Source organism: Panthera pardus, unplaced genomic scaffold (assembly GCF_024362965.1).
Source record: "Panthera pardus isolate Hobbes unplaced genomic scaffold, ASM2436296v1 HiC_scaffold_17, whole genome shotgun sequence".
In the NCBI taxonomy this organism is placed as follows: domain Eukaryota; kingdom Metazoa; phylum Chordata; class Mammalia; order Carnivora; family Felidae; genus Panthera; species Panthera pardus.
In genome coordinates, this window is record NW_026526732.1 from 18,430,538 (window position 1) to 18,454,049 (window position 23,512).

Here is a 23,512-nt window from a genome sequence, read left to right on the forward strand (position 1 = left end):
CACGACTACTGCCAGTAGTAATGATAGTAATAAATAATTAATAATAATAATAAAAATAAGCACAAGTGACTTCACAATGAGAAGTAACTTCCTGGGGTGATTTCTCAGCATTAGATGAAGTGAACTCCGTATTGCCAAACCCACATGTATGTTTCCATACATTTCCTATTTCACCTTTGTTATGGTTGCCACTATTCGACCGTCTCTTTCTTCTTGAAACTCCTTTGACTTCCCTAACACCACGCACCATTCTGTACTGTTTGTCTACAAGTTTCTGTCTTCTTCTAGGTCTTCCTCCTGGGATCCTTTGATTTAGCCAACTCTTTAATTTGCAGCTTTAATTTTTTTTAATGTTTACTCATTTTTTGAGAGAGAGAGAGAGAGAGTTGGGAGGGGCAGAGGGAGAAGGAGACACAGAATCCACAGTGGGCTCCAGGCTCTGAGCTGTCAGCACAAAGCCCGATATGAGGCTCGAACTGGCAAACTGCAAGATCATGACTTGAGCCAAAGTCAGATGCTCAACGGACTGAACCACCCAGGCTCCCCGTAACCTGCAGATTTAAAGTAAGCCTTAAATAACGAAGCTTCCCGGGGTTCTGCCCTCTTTCCTTTGCTTATCCTTTTCCAGGGCAAGCACTTTTATTCTCTTGGTGTCAGCTAACCCCCATATGTGGATTTCTCTTTCTTTTTCACAGTTCACCACTCATTCCTTTCCTCAAACTCAGTATGATGATAACTGAACTCATTATCTTTCCCTCAAATATGCTTCTGCCTCTGTATTCCCCAAAGATATCACCATCTACTCAACTGTCAACAGGAATCCTCATCTGACTTACACTACACAGGAAATGACTCGAGTGACTGTTTTCTCAATTCTTCCACCAGTGGCCCATATCTAGGACCATTCCAGATGCTCAGGAGGGAAGTTAATTCACTACATACAACAGATGCCTCTGGATATTAGAGCTTGATTGTCTCTAGGAATCCAGGTTGAGAAAGGTTGTATCTAATGGAAACCCAGCAGCCACCAGAAACATCTCCACCTCCTTCATTCCCCCAAACAGCTGTCCTCTTGACCCTATTTTTCACCCCCACTACACCTGGGGGGAGCCTCATGCGTAGATTTGCTGCCTAAAGCTCTACTTACTTTCCCCATGGGAATCCACTTCCTTTTTCTATACAGTTAGCTTTACCTCAGGTTAAATCACTACCTTCAGCTTTGCCTTCTCTAGTCCCTTCCCCGCCTGCCCCAAGTCATTTCTAAGATGCAGATCTGATCATACGCTTCTGCTCAAACACTTCAATGGCTCCTGCTGGATTTCAGATTAAAGTTTAAAGTCATTAGCATGACCGAATGCATTGTCACCCCTGTCCGTGCCCCCGCATTACCCACCATCCCACTTTCCCAAGGCTAAACTGCAGTCGAAACCATGCCCCAGGTAAAATTAGTTTCTTCCCGTGACTTCTATGGCACCCTGTATGTATCACGCTTTCTTTCAATCATTTATTCATTTAACAAAAATTTACAGAGTGCCAACTACATGCCAGACGGTGTTGTGTGCACCAGGGAGACAGTTATGGGCGAAAGAGTCTTTGTTCTCATGGAATCCAATTCTAGATGGAGAAACAGACAGTAAGCATAAATAAATTAAGGCAAATAACATAGAATAATGGTATGGTAAGGGACTTGGAGGTGCTTCCATTAGGGAAGTTGGGGCAAGTCTCTCCAGGAAGGTAACATGAACAGATAAGCGATGCCCAAAAAAAAGAGGCTTTCTGAAGATCTAGAGGGAGAAGTCTCCGGTAGAGGGAACAGCAAATTGAAAGTTCCCTGAGACTGGAACAAGATGTTTGAGAGGTGGAAAGAAGCGAGGAAGGCTTCAGAAGTCACTCGAGTAAAGGACGAAAGGGAAAGATGTAGGAGACGCCATTGGGGGCCAGATAGGGGTTTGGATTTTATTTTAATTGCAGCAGAAAGGCATTGGAGGGTTTTAATCAGGGAAGAAGGTTCTTAGGACAGCTGGTAGGATCATAAGCAGGTCAAGAGCAGTGGCATAGTCTAGATTCAAAGTCATGGAGACTTGAATTGGGATTTTAGGAAGATTGCGGGGAGCGCCATATTTGAAATACAGTTGGACGTAATGCCGATAGAAGGTGCCGATAAACTGTGTATGGTTTACCTCTGTGACTCTTTTGTAGTAAGTAAACTCTGTGGGGGAAAGGGGACTGTTACTCATACCTATATTTTTCGTCCCAAACGTAGTGCCTAGTGCCTAACAAGTCACTGAAACTGTTTTGTGAATGAAGGAAGCAATGGGAAAAATACATTTCAGCCAGGGTAGTCAGCAAAGACTTTATGGTAAATGTGAGAATTGACCTGTAACTTAAAAGACTGTAAATTTTTGACCAGTAGAAATTGAAGTAGAGGGAATGGGAGTCCCTAACATTTCTGAATCCTGGTACAGAAATACAAATGAAATCTACTACCTCATGTCTTAATATTTTAAAGTCATAAGTCAAACTAATAGACTGTTAAATAAAATGTGTTCTATCTATTCTAAAGTTATAAATCAAGCTAACAAACTGTTAAATAAAACATGCTCAATCCTTTTACCTTGACAAACATATTTTATAATCACCAGCTTCTACAATTTGGCAGTGGTATGGGAGAGCCAGCCCTTGGCCCCTGGCATGAGGCGTGCCCCCTCTCTTTATTCCCCAGGTTCCTCATAAGCACACATGTAAACACTCTGGCCTGCAAGTCTAAACTCAGTCCACTTATCCCCAACCCTGGTCCCCATGCAGACAGGCCATGGAAACTGTCACTGGGCCATTGGAGCAGGGAATTCTGAGTCTCAGGTATCCCGACTATGGACTAGACAGCAGGATTTGGGTTTGGGGTGAGCACATCCCCTTGGTCCTGCCAGTTTTTCAGGAGGAAGGGTAAAGCCAGAGCAGGGTAAGGCCAGAGTAGGGTCCCCTAGAGCATGAAGCTGGAGGAAAGGCCATTGTCACTTGGATCTAAGGGCACTTCTGGTTGGAGGGGTAACTGTGGGAACCATGAGGCATATTGAGGGAATAGAGAATGACTAGTTTGTTTGGAGCAGATAATTCATACAGTGAGTGAAGATCAGATCCTAGATGGACAAGAGTCTGGGGATAAAGACCTTTGATCATACAGGCAATGGGGAATCAAACTCTTCAGCGCAGGAAGAAATGATCAGATACTTGTGTGCATGGCGGATGAGAATGCGGGAAAGACTGAGATCAGCAGAATTACTGGACTTTGAAGTTTGGGGCTAGAAGTAATAACAACTGAAAGCAGAGGGGGAAGGAGTTCATGTAATTTCTAAGAAGAAGAAGAGACAACCAATTAGATGTAGGGGCTGAAGGAAATGGAAGAACTGGGTCAAAGATGGTTTTGCAAGAGAAAATATGGCTGCTGTTTTGTTCCTCGGGCTGTGGACTGGATGTTAGTGTCCCCTCCAAATTCATATGCGGCAGTCCTAATGCGATGGTATTTGGAGATGGGACCTTCGGACGGTGGGGCCCCCCACAGTGGGATTGGTGTCCTTCTAAGAAGAGGAAAGAGCTAGCTATGGGAGGATATAAGGAGACGATAGTCTGTATGCCAGGATGTGCTACAGTCTTGATCTTGGACTTCCCAGCCTCCAGAACTGTGAAAATAAACGCTTGCTGTTGAAGCCACCCATTCTATGGTATTTTTGTTATAGCAGCTCAAGCTGACTAAGACTGTTAAGGAAGGCTGCTCTCCTTCTGAGAAGTCAAGGGAGGTGTTGTGGGTTTGCTTTCAACACCATTCCTGTAATCGAGGCCATCACTGCCTTCTCACGGCTCCTATCAACCTGAGCACCCACCCCCTGCTCCAAGGTCTTTTCAAGTGAGCCTCTCTCTCTAGCTCACCACCCCCATCCACGGTCTGGCTGAGCCCAGAAGTGCAACATTAACAGTGAGCTCTAAGTTATGTTCACCTTGGGAAGGGAGGGGAATATTTTAGAGATTCTAAAAATGTAGGATACTTTTGGGAAAGGATAAAGATGTCCATCCTGAGGCAGGCACCCAAGTCGTGGTCGGATCAGATTAGATGATGACCTTCAAGAACAGAAGAGCTGACAGGGTGAGGTGGCCTCCAAACTGCTTGGGTTTGAATCCTGACTCTGCCTCTTGCCAACTGTGTTGACCTAGAAAATCTGGACCGGAACTTTCTTCCAAAGTCCTGTGAGCATGAGCCTTTTCTGTCCTGACAGGGGTGCTGGGAGAGGGGAGGAAGCTGTCCCTCCTCCCGACACTTGGAGGGGTGGGGACAAAGGCCAGGGAGCTTGTTCAGTCAGACGCGCTGGGGCACAGTGTCGTGATAGACTTAACAAATTAAAAGCATTTCCCATGAGGGGCGCCTGGGTGGCTCAGTCGATTAAGCGTCCGACTTCAGCTCAGGTCACGATCTCGTGGTCCGCGAGTTCGAGCCCCGCGTCAGGCTCTGGGCTGACGGCTCAGAGCCTGGAGCCTGCTTCTGATTCTGTGTCTCCCTCTCTCTCTGCCCCTCCCCCGTTCATGCTGTGTCTCTCTCTGACTCAAAAATAAATAAACGTTAAAAAAAAAAAAAAAAGCATTTCCCATGAAAGAAAACCAGGTCTATAGATTTGTACCATCGGACAGAACCGTAACAGTTTTGTAGTTTACGTATCGGAATAGAAAACAGCTTGTGGCAAAGACCCCAGTAATTTTACTTGGTAGGTTATTGTTTCCACTGGGCTCTTATCATAACCATGTGTCGGGATGTGCTAACTAGTTGTTTGTCACTAGTTCTTTTCTCCTGTCCTCTTTCCACTGTTGCTTGGCAGCTGAGTTTGTTTTCCATTTCAATCAGTGGCACACAATTTCAAGCAGATGTTCTACAAAGTGCTTGACTTTTAAGCAGAGTACGCACGCAGTGCCCTCTTAACGGTGCAGCTACACTCAACCCAGAATCTGGTTTGCAAATGAGGGTGCAAATGAAGCTAGTCAGCCTGGGGACCGGCTTCCTGAACTTCCAATGCTTTGATGGGGGGGTCGCCTCCCCTAATGTTATTGCCTGGACCCGCCCTGAAAGCGGCTTAGTGTTTAGGACCCGCACACGCCATTCCCTGGGGGGGGGACAGAGGCCGGGCACAGATGTAGGGCTGAAGCACACTCTGTATCAGGGTGACCCGTGTTTGAGCCCTGCCTCCTTTGCCTGCTGACTGTGTGAACGCGGGCAAAGCTCTCAGTCTCTCGTCTGTAAAATGGGGAGAAGAATGGAATAGCACCTCATGGGCAACCATAGGGTTAAAAGTGATAAGGTGGGGCGCCTGGGTGGCTCAGGTCACGATCTCACAGTTCGTGAGTTCCAGCCCCGTGTCACGTCGGGCTCTGTTCTGACAGCTCAGAGCCTGGAGCCAGCTTCCGATTCAGTCTCTGTCTCTCTCTGCCCCTCCCCCACTGGCACACACACTCTTTCTCTCTCTCTGTCTCTCTCAAATATAAATAAACATTAAAAAAAGGGATAAGGCCCATAAAGCATGTTAAGTTCAGTGACCTACACACAGCGAGCACTAGGTTCGTGCCCAAGTAGTGGTATCGTTTCTGGCTTGAATTTAAAAAATCTGAGCAATATTCCTATGGGGCTGGTTGCTATTAATGTTATCACTGAGTTATAGATGAGGAAGCCGAGGCACAGAGAGACGAAGTAACTTGCCCAAGGTGGCCCAGCCAGTAAGTGGCAGAGCAGTCTGGCCCCAGAGTCTCTCTGTTTGGTGCTGTTTGGAGCTAAGTGGGCCTGGATGGTGCATAATAATCAGTGCACACTCTGTTTTAGGCACCAGGGGTAAGCACTTTACAGCCCAAGATTTCATTGAACAAACCAGCCTAATTCTCTCACCATGTTTTGGGGGATGTTAGTACTCTTTTCTTTTTTTTAAATGTTTCCTTATTTATTTTTGAGAAAGAGAGAGACAGAGAGCAAGCATGCACAATCGGGGGAGGGGCAGAGAGAGAGAGACAGACAGACAGACAGAACCTGAAGCAGTTTCCAGGCTCTGAGCTGTCAGCGCAGACCCTGAGGGGGGGCTTGAACCCACGAACTGTGAGATCATGACCTGAGCCGAAGTCAGACGCTCAACCGACCGAGCCACCCAGGCGCCCCATCACTCTTTTCCTGGTAGAGATGAGGAATATCAGATCCGATGAGGTCAGAGAGGACATACGTTCCTGAGCGGGGCTGACTCGAGTGCTGGTGTCCCACCCTGTTTCCCTGTGCCCTGCTGGGCAGTGCCCCGGACCCTTCAAAGTGGACGGACCCGAGTGGTCACCTCACATAAATGTCCCCAGGATGCCAACAGGCTTCCTGGGGATGCACGGGTTGAAGCCCACGTGTCCTGACTCCAGCCCGTTGCTTTATGTTTTTTTTTGTTCATGATATTACAATAACAATATCAACTGCCACTGTAAGTAATTCAATACACTTCATGTTTTCTTTTCCTCTGGCCACAAGTCTTATAATAACAAAAATATTCTAAAATGAATAAATATTAAAAGCCTAATTTGCACAAACATGAGGCAGCCCAGAAGGCCAAGTAAACAAGAAATCTGGGCACCTTTCTTTAGAAAATAAAAGTAGTAGGAAAAAGAAACAAGCTAAAAAGGGGTAAAAGTAGACGTGGGAAAATAATGCTGCAAAATTCCTTCACGTTACCCATGTTCCGGAAAATTACTGTCCTGGCTGCTTATTAGAATATATTGCTGGTTATAGTTCTGCTATAGGAAAAGTTGTTTTGTTTTTGTTTTTTACTTGTTTATTTATGTATTTTGAGAGAGAGAGCGAGCGAGCAGGAGAGATGCAGAGAGAGGGAGAGAGAGAGGATCCCAAGCAGACTCCACGCTATCAGCACAGAGCCCAACGCAGGACTTGAACCCGCAAACAGTGAGATGGCGACCTGAGCTGAAACCAAGAGTCAGATGCTTAACTGACTGAGCCGCCCAGGTGCCTCTGTGTTTGTTTTTGAATTAGGTATTTCTTCTAGTTTGGCGACTTAAATCCCCAAATCTTAGTATTGTGGAAAAGTCCAGGCATGCTCTCCCTACTAGGTGATTCTAACGGATTTTACACTGGAACCTTATACCTGGGGATCCAATGAAATGACACCACAATTCGTCATCAGTAAAATGTTAAATCATTAAAATGTTGCTTTCTATGACCTCCCATGCAGGGCTGCTTATTACGGAGAATCTCCTTTTCAAATGTTTTAACCTATTATAAGTTTCCTCATGACGAGCCATGAGGAAAGGCGGGCTGCCAAAATCTCTGTAGATGTCCTAAAGACAGCCTCGCGCCCCTCCAGGGGGCACAAGACCATAAGAAACGCGCCGCATTAGCTATTGCCAAACCACCTTACGGAAGGCCTATTTACCATCATTTAAACAGACCGAGTCTTATAAATGTTTCCTCTTCTAGAACCTCTGCCTTGTTATGACACACATTTTGAAATTGTATTAACTTCCAAGAAACTGAGATCCACACACTGCTGATTTCCAAATGGGGCTGTTTTCTTCCAGATATTTACTGGATTTCAGATGGAATAAGACAGGTGGTTTTAGGCTCAAAGCTATTCAAAGGCAGATAGAAAAAAATCCAGCAGGGCCAGCAGCCTTTGCCACCGAGAGCCTGTCCCAGTACTGGCAGGACTCCTCTGGGTCTTTGGTCCAATTCTGCAGAGACAGGTGACGGGTGATCCCCATGCTGGTCTCAGATGAACCTGGCGTCCCTGGGCCCCCGGGGACCCAGGGGAGACAGAGACAGACCCGCCTGCCTCCCTAGACTCTTTTGGTCTGGAACAAATCTGAGCCGTTCACCTGTGACAACCTCACAGGGCCACAGCTGAGCGGTGAACGAGGTGCCAGGGAGGAAGCAGGTGGAGAGGGTCCGGTCTTTCTCTTTGTCTTGCCTGTCCCGCTCAGTTCAGCAGAAACACACTGAGCTCCTGTTAACGTTTGCCAAAAAGCTGTTTGTCACAGAGGCTTGCAATCTCCCTCTCATGCAAAGCACTCTGGTAGTAGGAGCTTCACCTCCCCTCTTCTCCTCCACGTCCTCCTTTTCTGGTATCGCAGAGCTAGGAGAAATACCAAATAAATATACACCTTGGTGCATCTGGAGACTCAGTTGTATTTAAGGCCAAATGACACCCGAGAGGGTCCTTGTGGGAGAACGGAGATGGGACACGATTGTCATCCTAAGAGAAGATGCTACTTTCTGCTGAGGGCTTTACTTGCATCATCTCAATTAATCCTTAAAACAACTCTATTGGGAAATACTATTTTTAATTCCATGTTACAGAGAACGAGGCCTAGAGAAATGAAGTAACTTGTCAAGAGTCATTCGGTTGGTAAGTGATGGATTCAACACCCAAACCCAGGTTGGACGAACTTCGGAGTCCAAGAACTTGCCCATTGTTTGCTACGCTGTATTTATCATTTAATCCCGGATCAACACGTGGGAAACGAGGGGCGTACGAGCATTTTACTCCTCTGAACAGGCCTTTTTTTGACTTCACATCAAAATGCATGCACCGCCAGTTTCTAGCTGCTACCAAACGCACACATCAGAAATACAGCTCAACCCAGCGTCATGAGCCATGGATACTCTCGTCAGACAAAAACCCACCCGGATACATTGCGCTCGGTGTGGAGTGACAGAACTGTCATAAAGGTAATCATGTAAAACACGAAATCTGCCATTATTGTGTTTCTGAATTTCCGAGAAGGCGTTGTTTTGTGTACTGGCTAATGACGAGCACGCTTCTATTCATCAGCTTCAGTTTTATACCCTTGGGAGGAGGCTTATCATAACTATCAAACCAGAGATATAAAAGATTAGGAAACATTTAGTTTTAGGAAATAATGGCTTGGAACCCCAGTCAATCAAAAGCGCAAGGGGGAAGATGAACAATGCGGTTATGATGCCAGCTGGAGAATCTTTATAGTTGGACCTTGACAATGGTTTGCAAGTTTTCGTATTGCAGACGGTAGAAAGGAGGCTGCCTAGGAGAACGACAGTCTCCAAGAAAATATAGACAGAAGATACTTACAAGACCCTGGAATTGAAAATGACTTCTAATGCAATCCCTGCTTTCAGGATTGACCATTTCAATGTTTATAAGAGCCGAGAGGTCAACAGAACTGTCAAGATTTAATAATACCTGTATGGGTAATTTTCTTGAGAAGCCAAAAGAATGCCCAGTCTTTCTTCCCAATACTCCAACACACACACACACACACACACACACACACACACACACACACACCTTTGGTCAGGGAATTCTGGGCTTCAATAGCAATTACGTCTTGACTGAATCACTGAATTATATTAATTGAAATGATCTTCACGCTTTAAAGTTGAACTTTGCTCTGAGTTTTGCTATGGACAATTTACCAATCCCCTAAAAGCCGAGCAAAGAGATTCTTGACCTGGATTTCACAAATAGGCTCCCCTGAAACAGAACAAATAATTTGTATGTGTAGTATCCTACAGAGAAGGTTCAGAGCTTTAATCAGATTCTCAAAGGAGTCTGAGTCCCCTTCAAGGGTCAAGACCATCCTAGAGGCCTGTATGCGGCTGAGAGAAGTCAGAATTTTAAAAGGAGTCCTGTTTCACTCTAACTCAACACTTTCTAGAGCCTTGTGCTTACTGGGGCTCTAGCCCAGCTGTTGCTTGTTATGAAAACCAAGACAGCTGTGGGAGGTGTTGGGGTCAGATGCAGGTTTTACCAGGAGAAGCTGGCAGTGTCCGAGTCCCCATTAGAATGATGCATGGCACAGGTTTGAGTATAGGGACTGTTTTGAGATGCTCGGGGGTCAGTCCTTAATCTGTCACTCTCTACTGGTTGGAGTTGGTCCCACGAATGGCTTCCTGTCCACTTTTTTCATCTACAAAGTGGAGGGAAATAAGACCTTGTCACCTTGTCTCTCAACACTTTTGGGAGGATTAAATGAGATCCCGTGGATGGAGGGGCGTGACGCACAGTCACCTACCTGTAACCCTTGGGAACAGGTGTGTTTTGGAATTCAGCCTTTGGTTTTCTTAGAAATGTAATATATTTCTATCTTCGATATCACTTAACCCCACCAACATCATCCATGGCTAAATATATGGATATTTCTACAGCAAAACGATGAATATTCACAGTAAGAGGGATGAATCAAGATTACAGTCTTACGTCAATCCAAGGCAGGTCCGCCACCCCAAATTTTCAGTGGTCAGAGCACTTGGACTTCGCGATCAAGGATAAGCAGTTGTATACCTGTCTTCTCACAACTGTTGCTTGAATCTTTCTCTAGTTTCCCAAGGTCCTAATTCTTATGCCTCTGGTGGCTTGTCCTCACATTTATACTCCTTTGACATCAGTGTTGGGCCCATGGCCGAACGAACTGCCCAGTGTATCTCTCTTACCTTGGCTTGTCCTCATATTTATAGTCCTTTGACATCAGCGTTGGGCCCATGGCCGAACGAGCTACCCGTGCATCTCTCTTACCTTCACACTCATTTGAACTGCGTCCTGAATAACACGGTGGCTCCCCTCTCCTACCAATGCTCTGGGTGAAGAAGATTTTTCTCTTCTCTTGGCTTTGTCTTAAACTCTCCCAATTTCCGAGGCAGTCTCTCTTGCCACAGCTCCAGTACTCCAAGGGCTGTCTGCTGCCTGTCTAATAAATTCTCGAGGAGCTATCAAATGACTCCTAGTGACGTTGGTTTGTTCACTGGTCAGCAGAACACTCTTCCCCTGAAGACGAGAGGGGACATTCCTCAGTTTCATTCAGGTATGCCTGAGAGCTGCTTCCAGACTGCTTGAGAATGAATGACGTTGCAAATCCTCCTGAGGACAGCACTCCTAGATTCTCTTCCCCATTCCAGAGTGCCCTCAGAGAAGGAATGTGGGCTCCAGTGCCAACATCACAACCCAGAGCAACACTTCCAGTGGCACCGTGCCAGTCAGCAGCAGGTGGCAGCTGTCGAAGGCCACCTGCATGATACCGTGTGGCCGCGGGGATCACACAGTTTAGCATGGGTGCGGTGCAAAGAGCATGATCAGACATATGAGAGTTTGATTTCTAATTCATTCACATGCTGTGGGACCTTGGGTCAGTTACTTAAACTCTCTGGGCTTCAGGCTGTAACATGGGGGATGATATTACCTACTGGACAAGGACTCTAACCTAAATAAATGTCCCAATACATTTCCAGTCCCTTCCTTCATTGCCTCTCCACTGGTTTTCTCTTCCCAGCCCAGGAAACCCTTGAAGAGCAAGAATATGTCTTCTTTTTGTGTTTATTCCTAGCACAGGGTCTGGCCCACAGCAAGCATGTAACGAGCTATTGAATGAATGAATGAATGAATGAATGAATGAATTCAGGTGTTTTTGTTGGAGGTGGCACATCTTTGGTTCCTCCTAAATCTGATATTCATAATTTGATAAGAGGCCATTAGGATGAAGATGCCTGAGCCAGAGTTTTATGGTCCAAAGAACCATATTTCCTTCCAAGGTAGATAACAGAGTTACGCTGCACGAGCTCTTTCATTCCATATTCGTGTTTTCTTTTAAAAATGGAACTTTTAACTTTACAGAGTAATACCTCTTACTAACTAGTATTAGAAGGGTCGCATTTTTAAAAAGATGTCCCAATTTCAAGCAAGATTTGAAGATCTACTATAACTCCATACCGTTTCCTCTAATCTCCAACTATTACTAAAGCTTAGCTAAATCCTAGTGTTCCCTTGGGTTCAGGCAGATTGTAATGACCAAAGCAATTCTGAAATGTTTCAGTAGACTCTAAGATTCATCGAGGGCTTTGGAAATTAAGACACCGTAAATTTAAAAACCTATTCGAGCAGCTCTGTATTTAATTATTCTTCCACTCTCTTGGAATAGAGATGAATCGAAATGATTTTGAACATATTAACATACAAATCACTGGTGCTATTTTGCAACATTTTTGATTGGCCTCGGCATCTTTACCTGCAAAAGGGGCGCTCTTGGCGTTGTTATGCCCTGGGAAACACTCATGGAAACACCCAGGGTTTTGCCTAACTGTGAAAAGCTGCAGGGCTGGATGGAATGTTATTTTGACATACAGCCCCAAATCCTTTTTGGTGCTTATTTGTCATAATCCCAAGATTACGTGGTCTAGCAATAAATAAGGGCTACGTACGTTTTTACTTACAATTGATATTTTTCTTTCTGTCTGATTCTTAAGGGTATACTTTTTCTTTTTTGCCTATGATAGGGTAAAACAAAAGTCTTTGTGAGCAATCGCTGTGCCGAGAATCCACGTAGGAGAGGAGGAAGATCCGGGAAGAGAGGAAGCTTGAAGTTAGGTGAGAGCAGAAGAGTGAGGCCAGCTGGCTGGAATTTTCTCTCACCGTTGTGGGAGGTAATAGAATGCATTTCTCCAGAGAGCACACTGACAGTGGAGGTATAAAGAGTGCTCTGGAACCCTGGAGGTAAAATGCTCGATATAGCTTCCAGTGGGTAAGGACAAAGTGGGGAATAAAGGTGTGTAAATTCCTCATACTTAGCCTAGGTGATCTGGCACTTGTTCCAGGATTCAAGCACATGTATACGCTTAACTCAGCCCGGGCCCCATGTGGTGCTCACCACGAAAAGGAAAATCTCTCTTAATTTCTCTTTTCTGTCTATTCCCTTCTTATTGCTTCCAATAGAATCTTAAACTACACCTGAGTAGAGGTGCACAGTCTACTTCATCTCTTCTGATGACAAGAGGGGGCTGCACGAGATGGGAACTGGCAGAAACAGCCTTTGATTAATATTTCAGTCACAGGGGAGGAATCCGGCTACATGATAAAGGCATATTAAGAAATAGCTCCCAGACAAATGTATTTTGTGAGCTCCTCTTGAATCATCCAACATCGCATTCACACTGCATCAGAATTCAGGTGATTTATACAGTCGCATTAGGGTCTATTAGTATTAATGGGAAATATGCATGTATATCAATATATGCATTAGTGGAGACAGACTGCCCAAAGGGTTTCTGCTTTTGGGGTGAGAGCTGCTATGATTTGTCCCGTCTCCACAGTGGAAATAGAATTATGCCCATTAATTAAGTGTTCGATATTCCATGCTCAGCAGAAAAAGGGCTCACTCTTAAAGACACAAATAAAACTATATTTTACATTTGTAATTAAAAGCATGATGGTAAATGGCTGTGTCTTATTACTATTATTTAACAAGATTTTTTTTTAACGTTTATTTATTTTTGAGAGACAGAGAGAGACAGAGTACCAGCAGGGGAGGGGCAGAGACAGAGAGGGAGACACGGAATCCCAAGCAGGCTCCGGGCTCCGAGCCGCCAGCACAGAGCCTGACACGGGGCTAGAACCCACGAACCGTAAGATCATGACTTCAGCCGAAGTCGGACGCTTCACTGACTGAGCCTCCCAGGCACCCATCTTATTACTATTATTTATTATTTGCTATTCACACTTTATTTTTACTATCAGTTGTGTTTAGTCATGAATTACAGTGAAAGAGAGCAGTTTCTCAGTCCTTGATTCCCATGTCAAAGAGGAAGAAATAGGTCAAGTTTGGTAGGGATTTTATATGGAGAGGCATCCCAGAAGTAAAGTAATAAACTGTCAGAAAAGATCATAGCTCCAATCCACAAAGCAGGGAAAGGCTAAGGCTTTGTCCTGCTCATATCCTGGTGCAAAGAAGTTTTAAGTCAAATTAGAGGCAATAAGAACTCCACGATGTGTTATTGTATCAGCAATGATGATTTCAGCTGCTAATAACAGAAGACCAATTCAGAATGTCTTAACCCACTGGGAGGTGGATGATTTCACAAGAAGGAGGTCCAAATTGTCTCAGGGTTAATTTGCCTGTTCTAGTGTGCAAGGACCCTGTCCACCCCTCCCCTCCACCATCCATCCGGTCATCTTTATACTTCACAGGTGAAAAATGCTGCTACAGTTTCTGGTCTCAGTTGTAGACCCAACAATGCCAGTGGAGGAAGAAAGATCTCTTTCTGTGCATCTCTTTTTGTTGGTAGGCAAATTTTTCCAAGTGTTCCTTAACAGCCGGCCCTAGGTCATGTTCCTCTTCCAAAATCAATACGTAGTGAAAGAAGTAGAATTCCATCATTGGCTTAGGTAATCAATCCCATTCCAATTGAATGCCATCCCATTCCAAGAGTTCTAGAGAGGGTCACTGTCCAAGCTCATGGTCTCCAAGAAGAAACAGTATACCACATGGAATAGAGGGCCCCGAGGGAGAGGAAGCAGGGGGTGGTAGGGCAAGAATGGATAGACAGTCATCTGTGTGTGTGCTATGCCAGTGAGTGCCATTACTGGGCTCCTCAAAGGTCTGTTTAAATGCAGTCATGGGGGCGCCTGGGTGGCTCAGTTGGTTAAGCGTCCGACTCTTGATTTTGGCTCAGGTCATGATCTCGTGGTTGGTGAGTTTGAGCCCCACGTCTGACTCTGCACTGATAGTGGGGAGTCTGCTTGGTATATTCTCTCTCTCTCTCTCTCTCTCTCCTCCTCCTCCTCCTCCTCCTCCTCTCTTTCTGCTCCTCCCCCACGTGTGGTTGCTCTGTCTCTCCCTCTCTCTCAAAATAAATAAATAAACTTACAAAAAATATTAAAAAAAACAAACAAACGCAGTCATGGGCACCTGGGGCCTCATTGGCCTGCATGAGTAAGTGCCAGCCTTTATCCTAAATCTGATTCAATATAGTTGGTCCAAAGACTTAAACATTACGGCTTGGGGCTTGAAGCCAGCCCTAGCTGAAGTTTCTAGATTTAGCAGATTAATGACAAACTATTGAGCAGACTGCTTATTCTGAAGCTAAACCTTTGACCCCCAACTGACAATTGTTTTAAGTGGAAAAAAGAGAAGAATGATCGGGAAATAAGATGAAATTAATACAGCTTGTATCTTGGTTATTCTTAGCTTTATATGACTGAAAAGTGGGGGGAATCTTTGATATCTCAATCTCAGTCTTTGATATCTCAATCTCTCCATTCTATCCTTCCTCCCCTCCTCCTCCCCATGACACTCAGAAGCACACAGGATTCTCATATTCTATTCCTGCTTCTTTCTTTCACATCTCCCCCCAGAGCCTTCTTTCACTGTAGGATGTAAATATCGGCTAGCTTAAGTATCATCCATTTCAATCATAAGCCAAGCTGTGTGGCGTGACAGGCCTCATGCAAAGGGAAAGAATTTTAGAACTAATCCATTCTGGGATGGATCTAGAACCCAAAAAGAATGGCCACAGTCAAAATCACATGCTGTAATGCTGCCCTGTGCCATATGGTGGCCAATAGACATACGTGGCTAAAGAGTTTACGTTTAAATTAATTGAAATTAAGTGAAAGTAACAATCTCATTCCTCAGTCCCAGTGGCCACTGTTCCAAATGCTCAGTAGTTACTTGTGTCCGCTGGCAGTCCAGTATTGGCAACAGCAGACAGAGTACATTTCCGGTTCTATTGGACAGTGTCATTCTAGAGAGAAATGATGAGTCAGGGTTGCGACAGCCAGCGACGTTTTTCCCGGAAGATCCAGTCTAATGGGTGGGGATGATCTGTCAATGTTTCAATTGACTTGGGGATGTCTAGTCGGTTCATTTGTTTTGAAGCAGGAACCCGGACAGCAGGTGGACGGGGAATACACTGAAAACCATGACCAGGGGGACACCTTTGGGTTAGGCGTTGGTCCCACCACTGACTCCACAAGGACTAGCAGAGGACAAAGGATGCTGAGGAACTCAGAATGCTAGCATTAGGTTGAACATGAACAAGCTTAAATTTTTAAAAATTGCCTAATGTATTTATGTTAATTTGTATCAATGAGTACTTTCTACTTAGGACAAGTGTCTCAATCGGCTTCAGCTGCTAATACCGAGTTAGCATGACTAGGTGGCTTCAACAACAGCGCTTATTTTTCACAGTTCTAGAGGCTGGGAAGTCCAAGATTAAGGCGCTGGCGGATTCAGCTCCTGTGAACGCCTACTTCCCACTTTGAAGAGAGCGTCTTTCCGTTGCGTCCTCACACGGAGGATACACGAAGAGCTGCCACAGAAGCAGGCTTTCTTGTGCTTCTTCTTATGAGGGCACTAAGCTTATCTTGAGGGCGCTACCTTTGTTACCTAATTACCTCTCCAAGTTCCCCCTACCAAATATTATCACACTGAGGATTAGGGCTTCAACACATGAATTTTGGGGGAACACAAACATGCTGTTCATAAGAGCAACTCTATGCCAGTGGCATAAGTATCCTTGAAAAAATACAGTTATTACAATTTCAAAGAAGGTAAACTTATTTATTTATTTTTTTAACGTTTATTTATTTTTGAGACAGAGAGAGACAGAGCATGAACGGGGGAGGGGCAGAGAGAGAGGGAGACACAGAATTGGAAGCAGGCTCCAGGCTCTGAGCCATCAGCCCAGAGCCCGACGCGAGGCTCGAACTCACGGACCGCGAGATCGTGACCTGAGCTGAAGTCGGACGCTTAACCGACTGAGCCACCCAGGCGCCCCAAAGAAGGTAAATTTAAAGAAAAATAGTAGGTGAAGACTTGTATTGGGAAGAGCAAATGGTAACGTTTCTAAATGTGTCTCGCAAAAGACTGAACCTTGAAACACTGATCTAAGGCAAAAGGGCCTGCCCCAGAGGTCCATTTCTAGCGAGGGCCCCTTATCCATCAGTCACGCTAAGCACGGTGCTTAGGGCTTGCAATAAGACATTTGGGATTCCAGGGAAATGTATTCATTTCTTTTCAACAAATCAGAAGAAAACAATATGCTTTCAGGTCAAAGAAATGTTTTAATGGATAATATCAGTATGTTTGCCTTTTCTTCCAGCACAATTAAAAAACACAACTTTTCATATTTTTTAACGGAGGAAGGGGCTCATAAAGATGAAAGTGCCTACAGCCCATGACAATCATAACATGACTCTGTTTCTAGGCCCACTTGGAAGGCGCTCCGAGTCAATGGAACACAGAAGGGTAGTGCTGGCTCAGCAGGACAACCCGTGGGTGAGGTAGGGTAATTGATCTCAGCAGGAGGGCATGGGGAGAAATCAGATGACAGTGGCAGCATCCCACACATGCCCACCAGCTTCGCGAGGCCTGAGCTAAGGTGTGGGTCAGCAGACAGCGTGCCCAGGACTTAGTCCAGGGCCACCAGGTACTAGGCTTAGGACAGCAGGACTGATCTCTGTTCAAGCGAAGACTAACGAGTGAGTCAGAACAGATTCTAAGAGTAGGCAGGGCTGAGCTTTCAGGGCAAAGGTTTTCTGGGGACTGGGCACAGGTGAAGGTGGCCAAGTAGAAGATTTCAGTGATCTATCGGGACAATGTATTTGGACTATTTAGCACGGAAATCACGTTATTGGGCTACAGGGCAATCACATAATTGGCCTGAGTCAGGCCGATTATGATGATAAAGAAACACAGAAATGAGAAGCAGACACACACACACACACACACACACACACGGCTACTAAACACAAATAGTGACTTGGAAGTATTGTCAGATATTCCGTCTGGAAAAGAGAAGTTTATGAAACAATTACCCAGTGCAACCCGAAGGTAAAGGCCGGCAAAGTTAAGGCTGACTCAGAGACCCCTTGAGGAGCTCTGAGATGACAGAGGCATAGATGCCATTTCAAATCAGAGACTGTTGTTAAAGGCCAAGTACGCAGACCAATTCTGTAATATCTTGTAGTTGCTCTCTTGTTGCGAGTGAGGAGAATGACAATGATAAATCACCCTATTATAACTTGTGATAAAAGCAGCAGGTACTTAGCTACCTGACCAGGAGACACCTGAAAAAGACAAATGGCTAAGGAAGACAACGGAAACAAGTTGGAAATTAGCGATGCCTGTTGTGGGGAGAATAGGACAATGCACCCAGGCCAGAGACAGTATCCCAGTCCCATTGAACGTCCATTGATTTCGGTCACCTGATAGGCTTCTTGGAAAAAAGTCTCAATTACTAATAATATACATGAAAACACTCTGAAAACTATGTATGACACATCACACAAACTCAGGTTATTAAATGAGACTACACTAAATATACTTTCATCGTAGACTCAAGTTTTGGTATATTGGGTCAGGATTTTTTTTTTTTAATTTTTTTGCCAAATAGTCTGGATGTTTACGACTGTGACGTGTAGAATCAGCATAAAGAATGTTTTGGCTACTCTAATGGAAAAAAAAGAAAAAGAGTGTTTTGATTTTCTAAAGCTTCCAGCTTTTGGTGGTGGGGGGACTCGGAAAGACTATGTGATGATATAGAGAAGACTTGCAGATACTTCTCTATGAAATTAGGCTATTTTGTACCGTTGATTGTGGTGGTTTCTATAGTGTTGTCCAGTGCCCATTTGGCAAATCACTTCCTCCTCAAACCTCAAGGGTTTCTGCTAACCACATTCAAATGGTCTGTAGAAAGTGCTACTCTACATTTTCCATTACCTCAGAGTTGGGCCAAGTAGGCCTGAGAGAGGATCATTAACTGCTTCAGTGCCTCCATGTGTCTGACTAACCACACATCTACAATGCAGTTCAGCAGTGGAGGAAGCCATGTGGAGAACTAGGGCAAAAACACACTGCAATTTTTTCCTGGCCATCGTCACCAGTCAACATCAACCATGCTGAGAACCTCTGTTGCCAAGGGTTTTGGCTGATGTGCATCCACTTTCCCAACGTAGACTAGCCCCTGGGGGCACAGGTTGAGATGGGGTGGGGTAGGATGAGAGGGACAGAATAAAAGGGGATATAGAAAAATGAACTTCTGAGCTATTAATAAAGACTATACTGGATTAATGAAAAGGACCCATATGTAGATTTCTGGTGAATAGTGATACTCTGGAAAATATGTGGCATCCAATAGTTTGCCCGTTTTTACTTTAAGGAAACTCATTCTCGAAATTCTGCAGCAGCTGCTACTGTTTGGATTATGAATAGTAATCAGCCATATGGTGTGGCAGAAAGGAATCGCACATATTTTCACATGGACAAATATTATTATTCCAAAACATAAACACGTCAATATAAGTGTTTTTTCTCTTGGGAGGAATACAACCCCTGATCTCAGTTATGAGAAAATGACTCACTTTGCATGTGTGAAATTTACCTGCCAAGATTGTTATTGGAGCCTGCACCAGAGGTCTCCCCAAGTTTTTCTTTCCTTATTGGTATGAAGTCGGGGAGGGAGGAAAGAAAGAGAGAGAACAGAGAATGGAAAGATGACCCAAGGAAGGGGGCATAGGCTGTTGGGAGCTCTGCCCCCAGGATGGGAGCACCAATCCTGAACTCTCATCATGGAGGATGCTGGGGACTTGTAGAGCCAGCCATTCAGCAATGCAACCCAGAGACAAAAGAAAAGACATAGTATTTCTTTGTACAGCTCCTTTCAGCTGTACATGAGGGCTTCTTCCAGAGTACTTCTAGCTCTTCCTGTTTTTTTTTTTTTTTCAAATGTCTCAAGGACAACGTGTCCACCACTGAAAATTCGTTCTAACAATGTATCTATGTCTTCCATTTATTAATTTGGTCTTGTTACTTCTCTCTGCTACTTCCCTTTTTCTTTACTCTTCCTTATCCTGGAACTTCTTACATAAGGTTTCTCTCTGGAGATTCTACCCCTTTTGGTCCTGGTTGTTCAAGAAAAAGTTAAAAAAAATTTTTTTAAATGTTTTTTAATTTATTTTTGAGAAAGAGAGAGACAGAGCGTGAGCAGGGGAGGGGCAGAGAGAGAGCGAGACACAGAATCCAAAGCAGGCTCCAGGCTCTGAGCTGTCAGCACAGAGCCTGATGCGGGGCTCGAACTCACAAACCGCAAGATCATGACCTGAGCCGTGAGATCATGGCCTGAGCCGAAGTCAGACGCTTAACTGACCGAGCCACCCAGGCACTCCCCACCCCCAAATTTTTTTAATGTTTATTTATTTTTGAGAAAGAGACAGAGCACAAGTGGGGGAGGGGTATAGAGAGAGGGAGACACAGAATCCGAAGCAGGCTCCAGGCTCTGAGCTGTCAGCACAGAGCCCGATGCGGGCTGGAACCTATGAGGTCATTACCTGAGCTGACGTTGGATGCTTAATCAACTGAGCTACCCAGGTGCCCCAGTGCTGGTTGTTTTGTAACCAGCCCCAACTCTTCTCTCTACTTTCTCTTCCTTCCATGGCTTGGTCATGACTTATCCTTGTCTGGTTCCCAGGCTGTGGCAGGGCCCCCTCGCCTCCCTCCTGGGGAACAGCCCACAGACTCAGGGAGGGCAGACCTTGGGGGATGTTTGCTGGGAGAGCTGGAAAGGGTGGGTTCAGCCACCAGCTCTTGTGTGTTTTCGCATTTAGGTTCTTTGACCCCATGGGTCATCTTCCTCCCCTAAGCAGAAGAAGTCACGGAAGGGAGGGAACATAGACGCGCATGGGGTGGTGACTGAGCAAGTCCTACCAGGGACACTGTCTTGCTTTGGTGATGTGAGAATCGGCCTCCATGTGGCTCAGTTTTTAGTGGGCATGCCCTCTCCGTGTGCAGTTCCCACAACTGAACAAACTAGGACTCACTAACCTCGTGACCCTTCTCTCATGCTTTATAGTTTGGATGACAGATTATTGAAAAAAAGAGACCTCATCCAGCACTTACCTGCTGCTAGGTCACCTTATACACCAGGGCCTTCAGATCTGGGCCACCTGTTGCCAGGCCAGTGCATGTGAGTGGATGGCTCGGGGACTAAGAGAGAGCAGGGACTGGGGAGATACCCAGAGGGTACCTGCCTCCAGTCGCATTCAAAGGAACAGTTGCTGGCCCTCTATGCTCACTGCCGATGAGTCTGCAGGCTGCGTTCAGCCTCGGCCCCTTGTTTGTAATCCTTGCTCAGAAACCCTTTACCCTCCTCTGCTTGGGCACCTCCCAGAGTCCTTGATTTGCTGCCCCACTCTCTGTTCTCCCTTACTCCCCACCTATGTTTGTCTGAATCCACATCCACTGGCCAAGGTCATAGCCAGTGTCACTGGTGGAACCCTTGGGGTCATATACTTCAGCCCACTAATTGGGGGAGGGGAGGGGGCGATAGGCTTTTGCGCAACCCAGAGCAGTATCTTCTCCAGAGTAAACATTCTGGGTGACTTGACCTGTTCTCCCTATGGTAGGTCAGAGAGAGACAGAGCATGAGTGGGAGAGGGGCAGAGAGAGAGGGAGACACAGAATCAGAAGCAGGCTCCAGGCTCTGAGATGTCAGCACAGAGCCCGACGCGGGGCTCGAACCCACGAACTGCGAGATCATGACCTGAACCAAAGTCGGATGCTCAACCCACTGAGCCACCCAGGTGCCCCTTATTTTTTATATTTAGAGCGAGGTAGAGCATGAGTGGAGGAGAGGTGCACAGAAAGAGCGAGAAAGAATCCCAAGAAGGCTCCTTGCTTGGTGCAGAGCCCGAGGCGGGGCTCAATCCCGTGACCCTGGCTAGGATCACGACCTGAGCTGAAAACAAGAGATGGATGCTCACCTGACTGAGCCACTCTGGTGCTCCAGCCCAGATAATCTCTTAAACTGTGTCTAAAACTAAACCTTAACCCACACAGATTATTATCACATTCGTTTTAGTGGACTGTAGGGGCAATTATGAAGATTAAATTAGATAATGCCCATGAAATACCTAGTACGGTTCCAAACACTTAGTAAACATGCAAAACATGTAAAACGTTAGTTATTATTGTCATTAGTCAATTTATTATATCAACCATATCACATTTAATCCATGCGCCCTCAGATCAAACGAACTCTTATGCATGGAAACTTCTACTGTGGACTTGTTGTCCAATACTGCCACAGAGTTTTTGTCTCTCATTTACAATGCATATATGCACGTAGTAGATAGAAACATAGAACCCGAGTCGGAAACAACACCATCAATGCTAGGGTGGAAACATCCTCACCAACATAAGGAATGATCTTGTTACATCAGCCAAAGGCTTCAAGGGTTTGGGGAGGGGGAAGAAGGAACCCCCACTAGGGAAAAGAAAGCAAACAGAGAGGCACCGTTCCTTTGAAGAAGATGAGAGTGATGTAGTAAAAACAGAGATCCAACATTAATCTTAAGCTTTCCTGTATTTCAGAGAACACAAAGAATCTCTTTCCTATTCATCTTCCAATTCCAAATGCCTTGCGAAATCTCCACCCATCTTCCATTTTAGTTAAATGGCTATTTTGAATGTTACTCTGCAAAAAAGTAGAAATGCCAGCCTGTGCTAGGTCTGTATTAAAATTCACCCCATAAAGAATTCTGACTTTCATTAAAATAACTACCAAAGGAGAGCCAAGAGGTTGACCTTCACGTTGTTCAAGAGCGACACCAATCACCCGGCCTTGGCACACACATGGATTTCTCGCAAGGATTTCAGCAGGTGTTTTCTGAATTGCATCCAGAATCACACTGGACAGAAACGCATCACAGGTCGCTGAAGCCACATCAATAATGATAAGCAGGATGATCACGGCCCCCTCCCTCCCGCCCTGTGAGCCTGCGGAGATCACAGCCCAGCCGAGTCTGCGGGAGGCTGCAAGCTTCTCGCCAAGTGCCAATGTCATTTTAACATATTCAAGACGGAGACTCTAACAGTGCAGGCCAGAGGTCTAAGGAAATGAATTGAGCTTAGGAGAGGAAAGTGGACGAGAAAACACACACACGAATAGTTTTTATCAGTAAGTTTCATTTAGAAATTTGGGACATTTTCAATACGAACGCTTACAATGTTATATCCCAACTGCCATATTTTCAAGTACACAGTTTTTTTTTGTTGTTGTTGTTGTTGTTGTTTTAAGTAAAGAAATTGTAACAAAGGGGAAAAGCTAATTATGAAGCATGTTACCTCTTGGAATTAGAAGTAGCAAATACGATGGAGTAAAATAAAATCACATCAACGGTCACAGTTAGGAAATACTCTCTTTTAATTTAATTTTATTTTTAGAGAAAGAGAGGGGGGTACGAGAGGGGGAGGGGCAGAGACAATGCGAGGGAGAGAGAATCTTAAGAAGACTCCATGCTCAGTGTGGATCCCCACGAGGGCCTCGATTTCTATACCGCGAGATCATGACATGAGCCGACAGCCAGAGTCGGAAGCTCAGCTGAGCCACCCAGGTGCCCCGTGAAATGCTATTATTCTAGATTTCCCCAGATTCCTGCTCTCAGGAACTCCTGTTCAGGGTCCCTTTTGGCTGATGAGAATGTTCCCCCATGCAGACCTTTGCCTTCCTCCAGTTCGTCAGCGTTTCTGGTCTTATATTCAGGAAACAACTACACTCCCAAAAGGCAGAAAAAAGAGGGTCAAGGAGTCAGAGCAAAGCTCAGTTCTAATCCCTGTACTATTACCAACCTCTTGAGGCACACTGGGAAAGCTCTTCAACCTCTCTGTGCCTCAGTTTCTCTTTTCCAGACAATAAGAAATC

At 45.2% G+C, this 23,512-nt stretch overlaps 1 protein-coding gene across 2 annotated transcripts in view; it reads right to left on the minus strand.

Annotated features, from left to right (window-relative positions):
* SASH1 (SAM and SH3 domain containing 1) overlaps positions 1 to 23,512 on the minus strand; it is a 334,045-nt gene that overhangs the window by 305,928 nt on the left and 4,605 nt on the right. Inside the window, exon 1 of one of the 2 annotated variants that reach the window (XM_019424977.2) lies at positions 10,563 to 10,715. The exons of the other annotated variant lie outside the window; for it this stretch is intronic. Within the exon in view, the coding sequence (XP_019280522.2) occupies positions 10,563 to 10,574 (12 nt within the window). The 5' untranslated portion in view covers positions 10,575 to 10,715. Of the gene's footprint in view, positions 1 to 10,562; positions 10,716 to 23,512 lie in introns of those variants that run through there. 2 annotated transcript variants of the gene reach the window in all.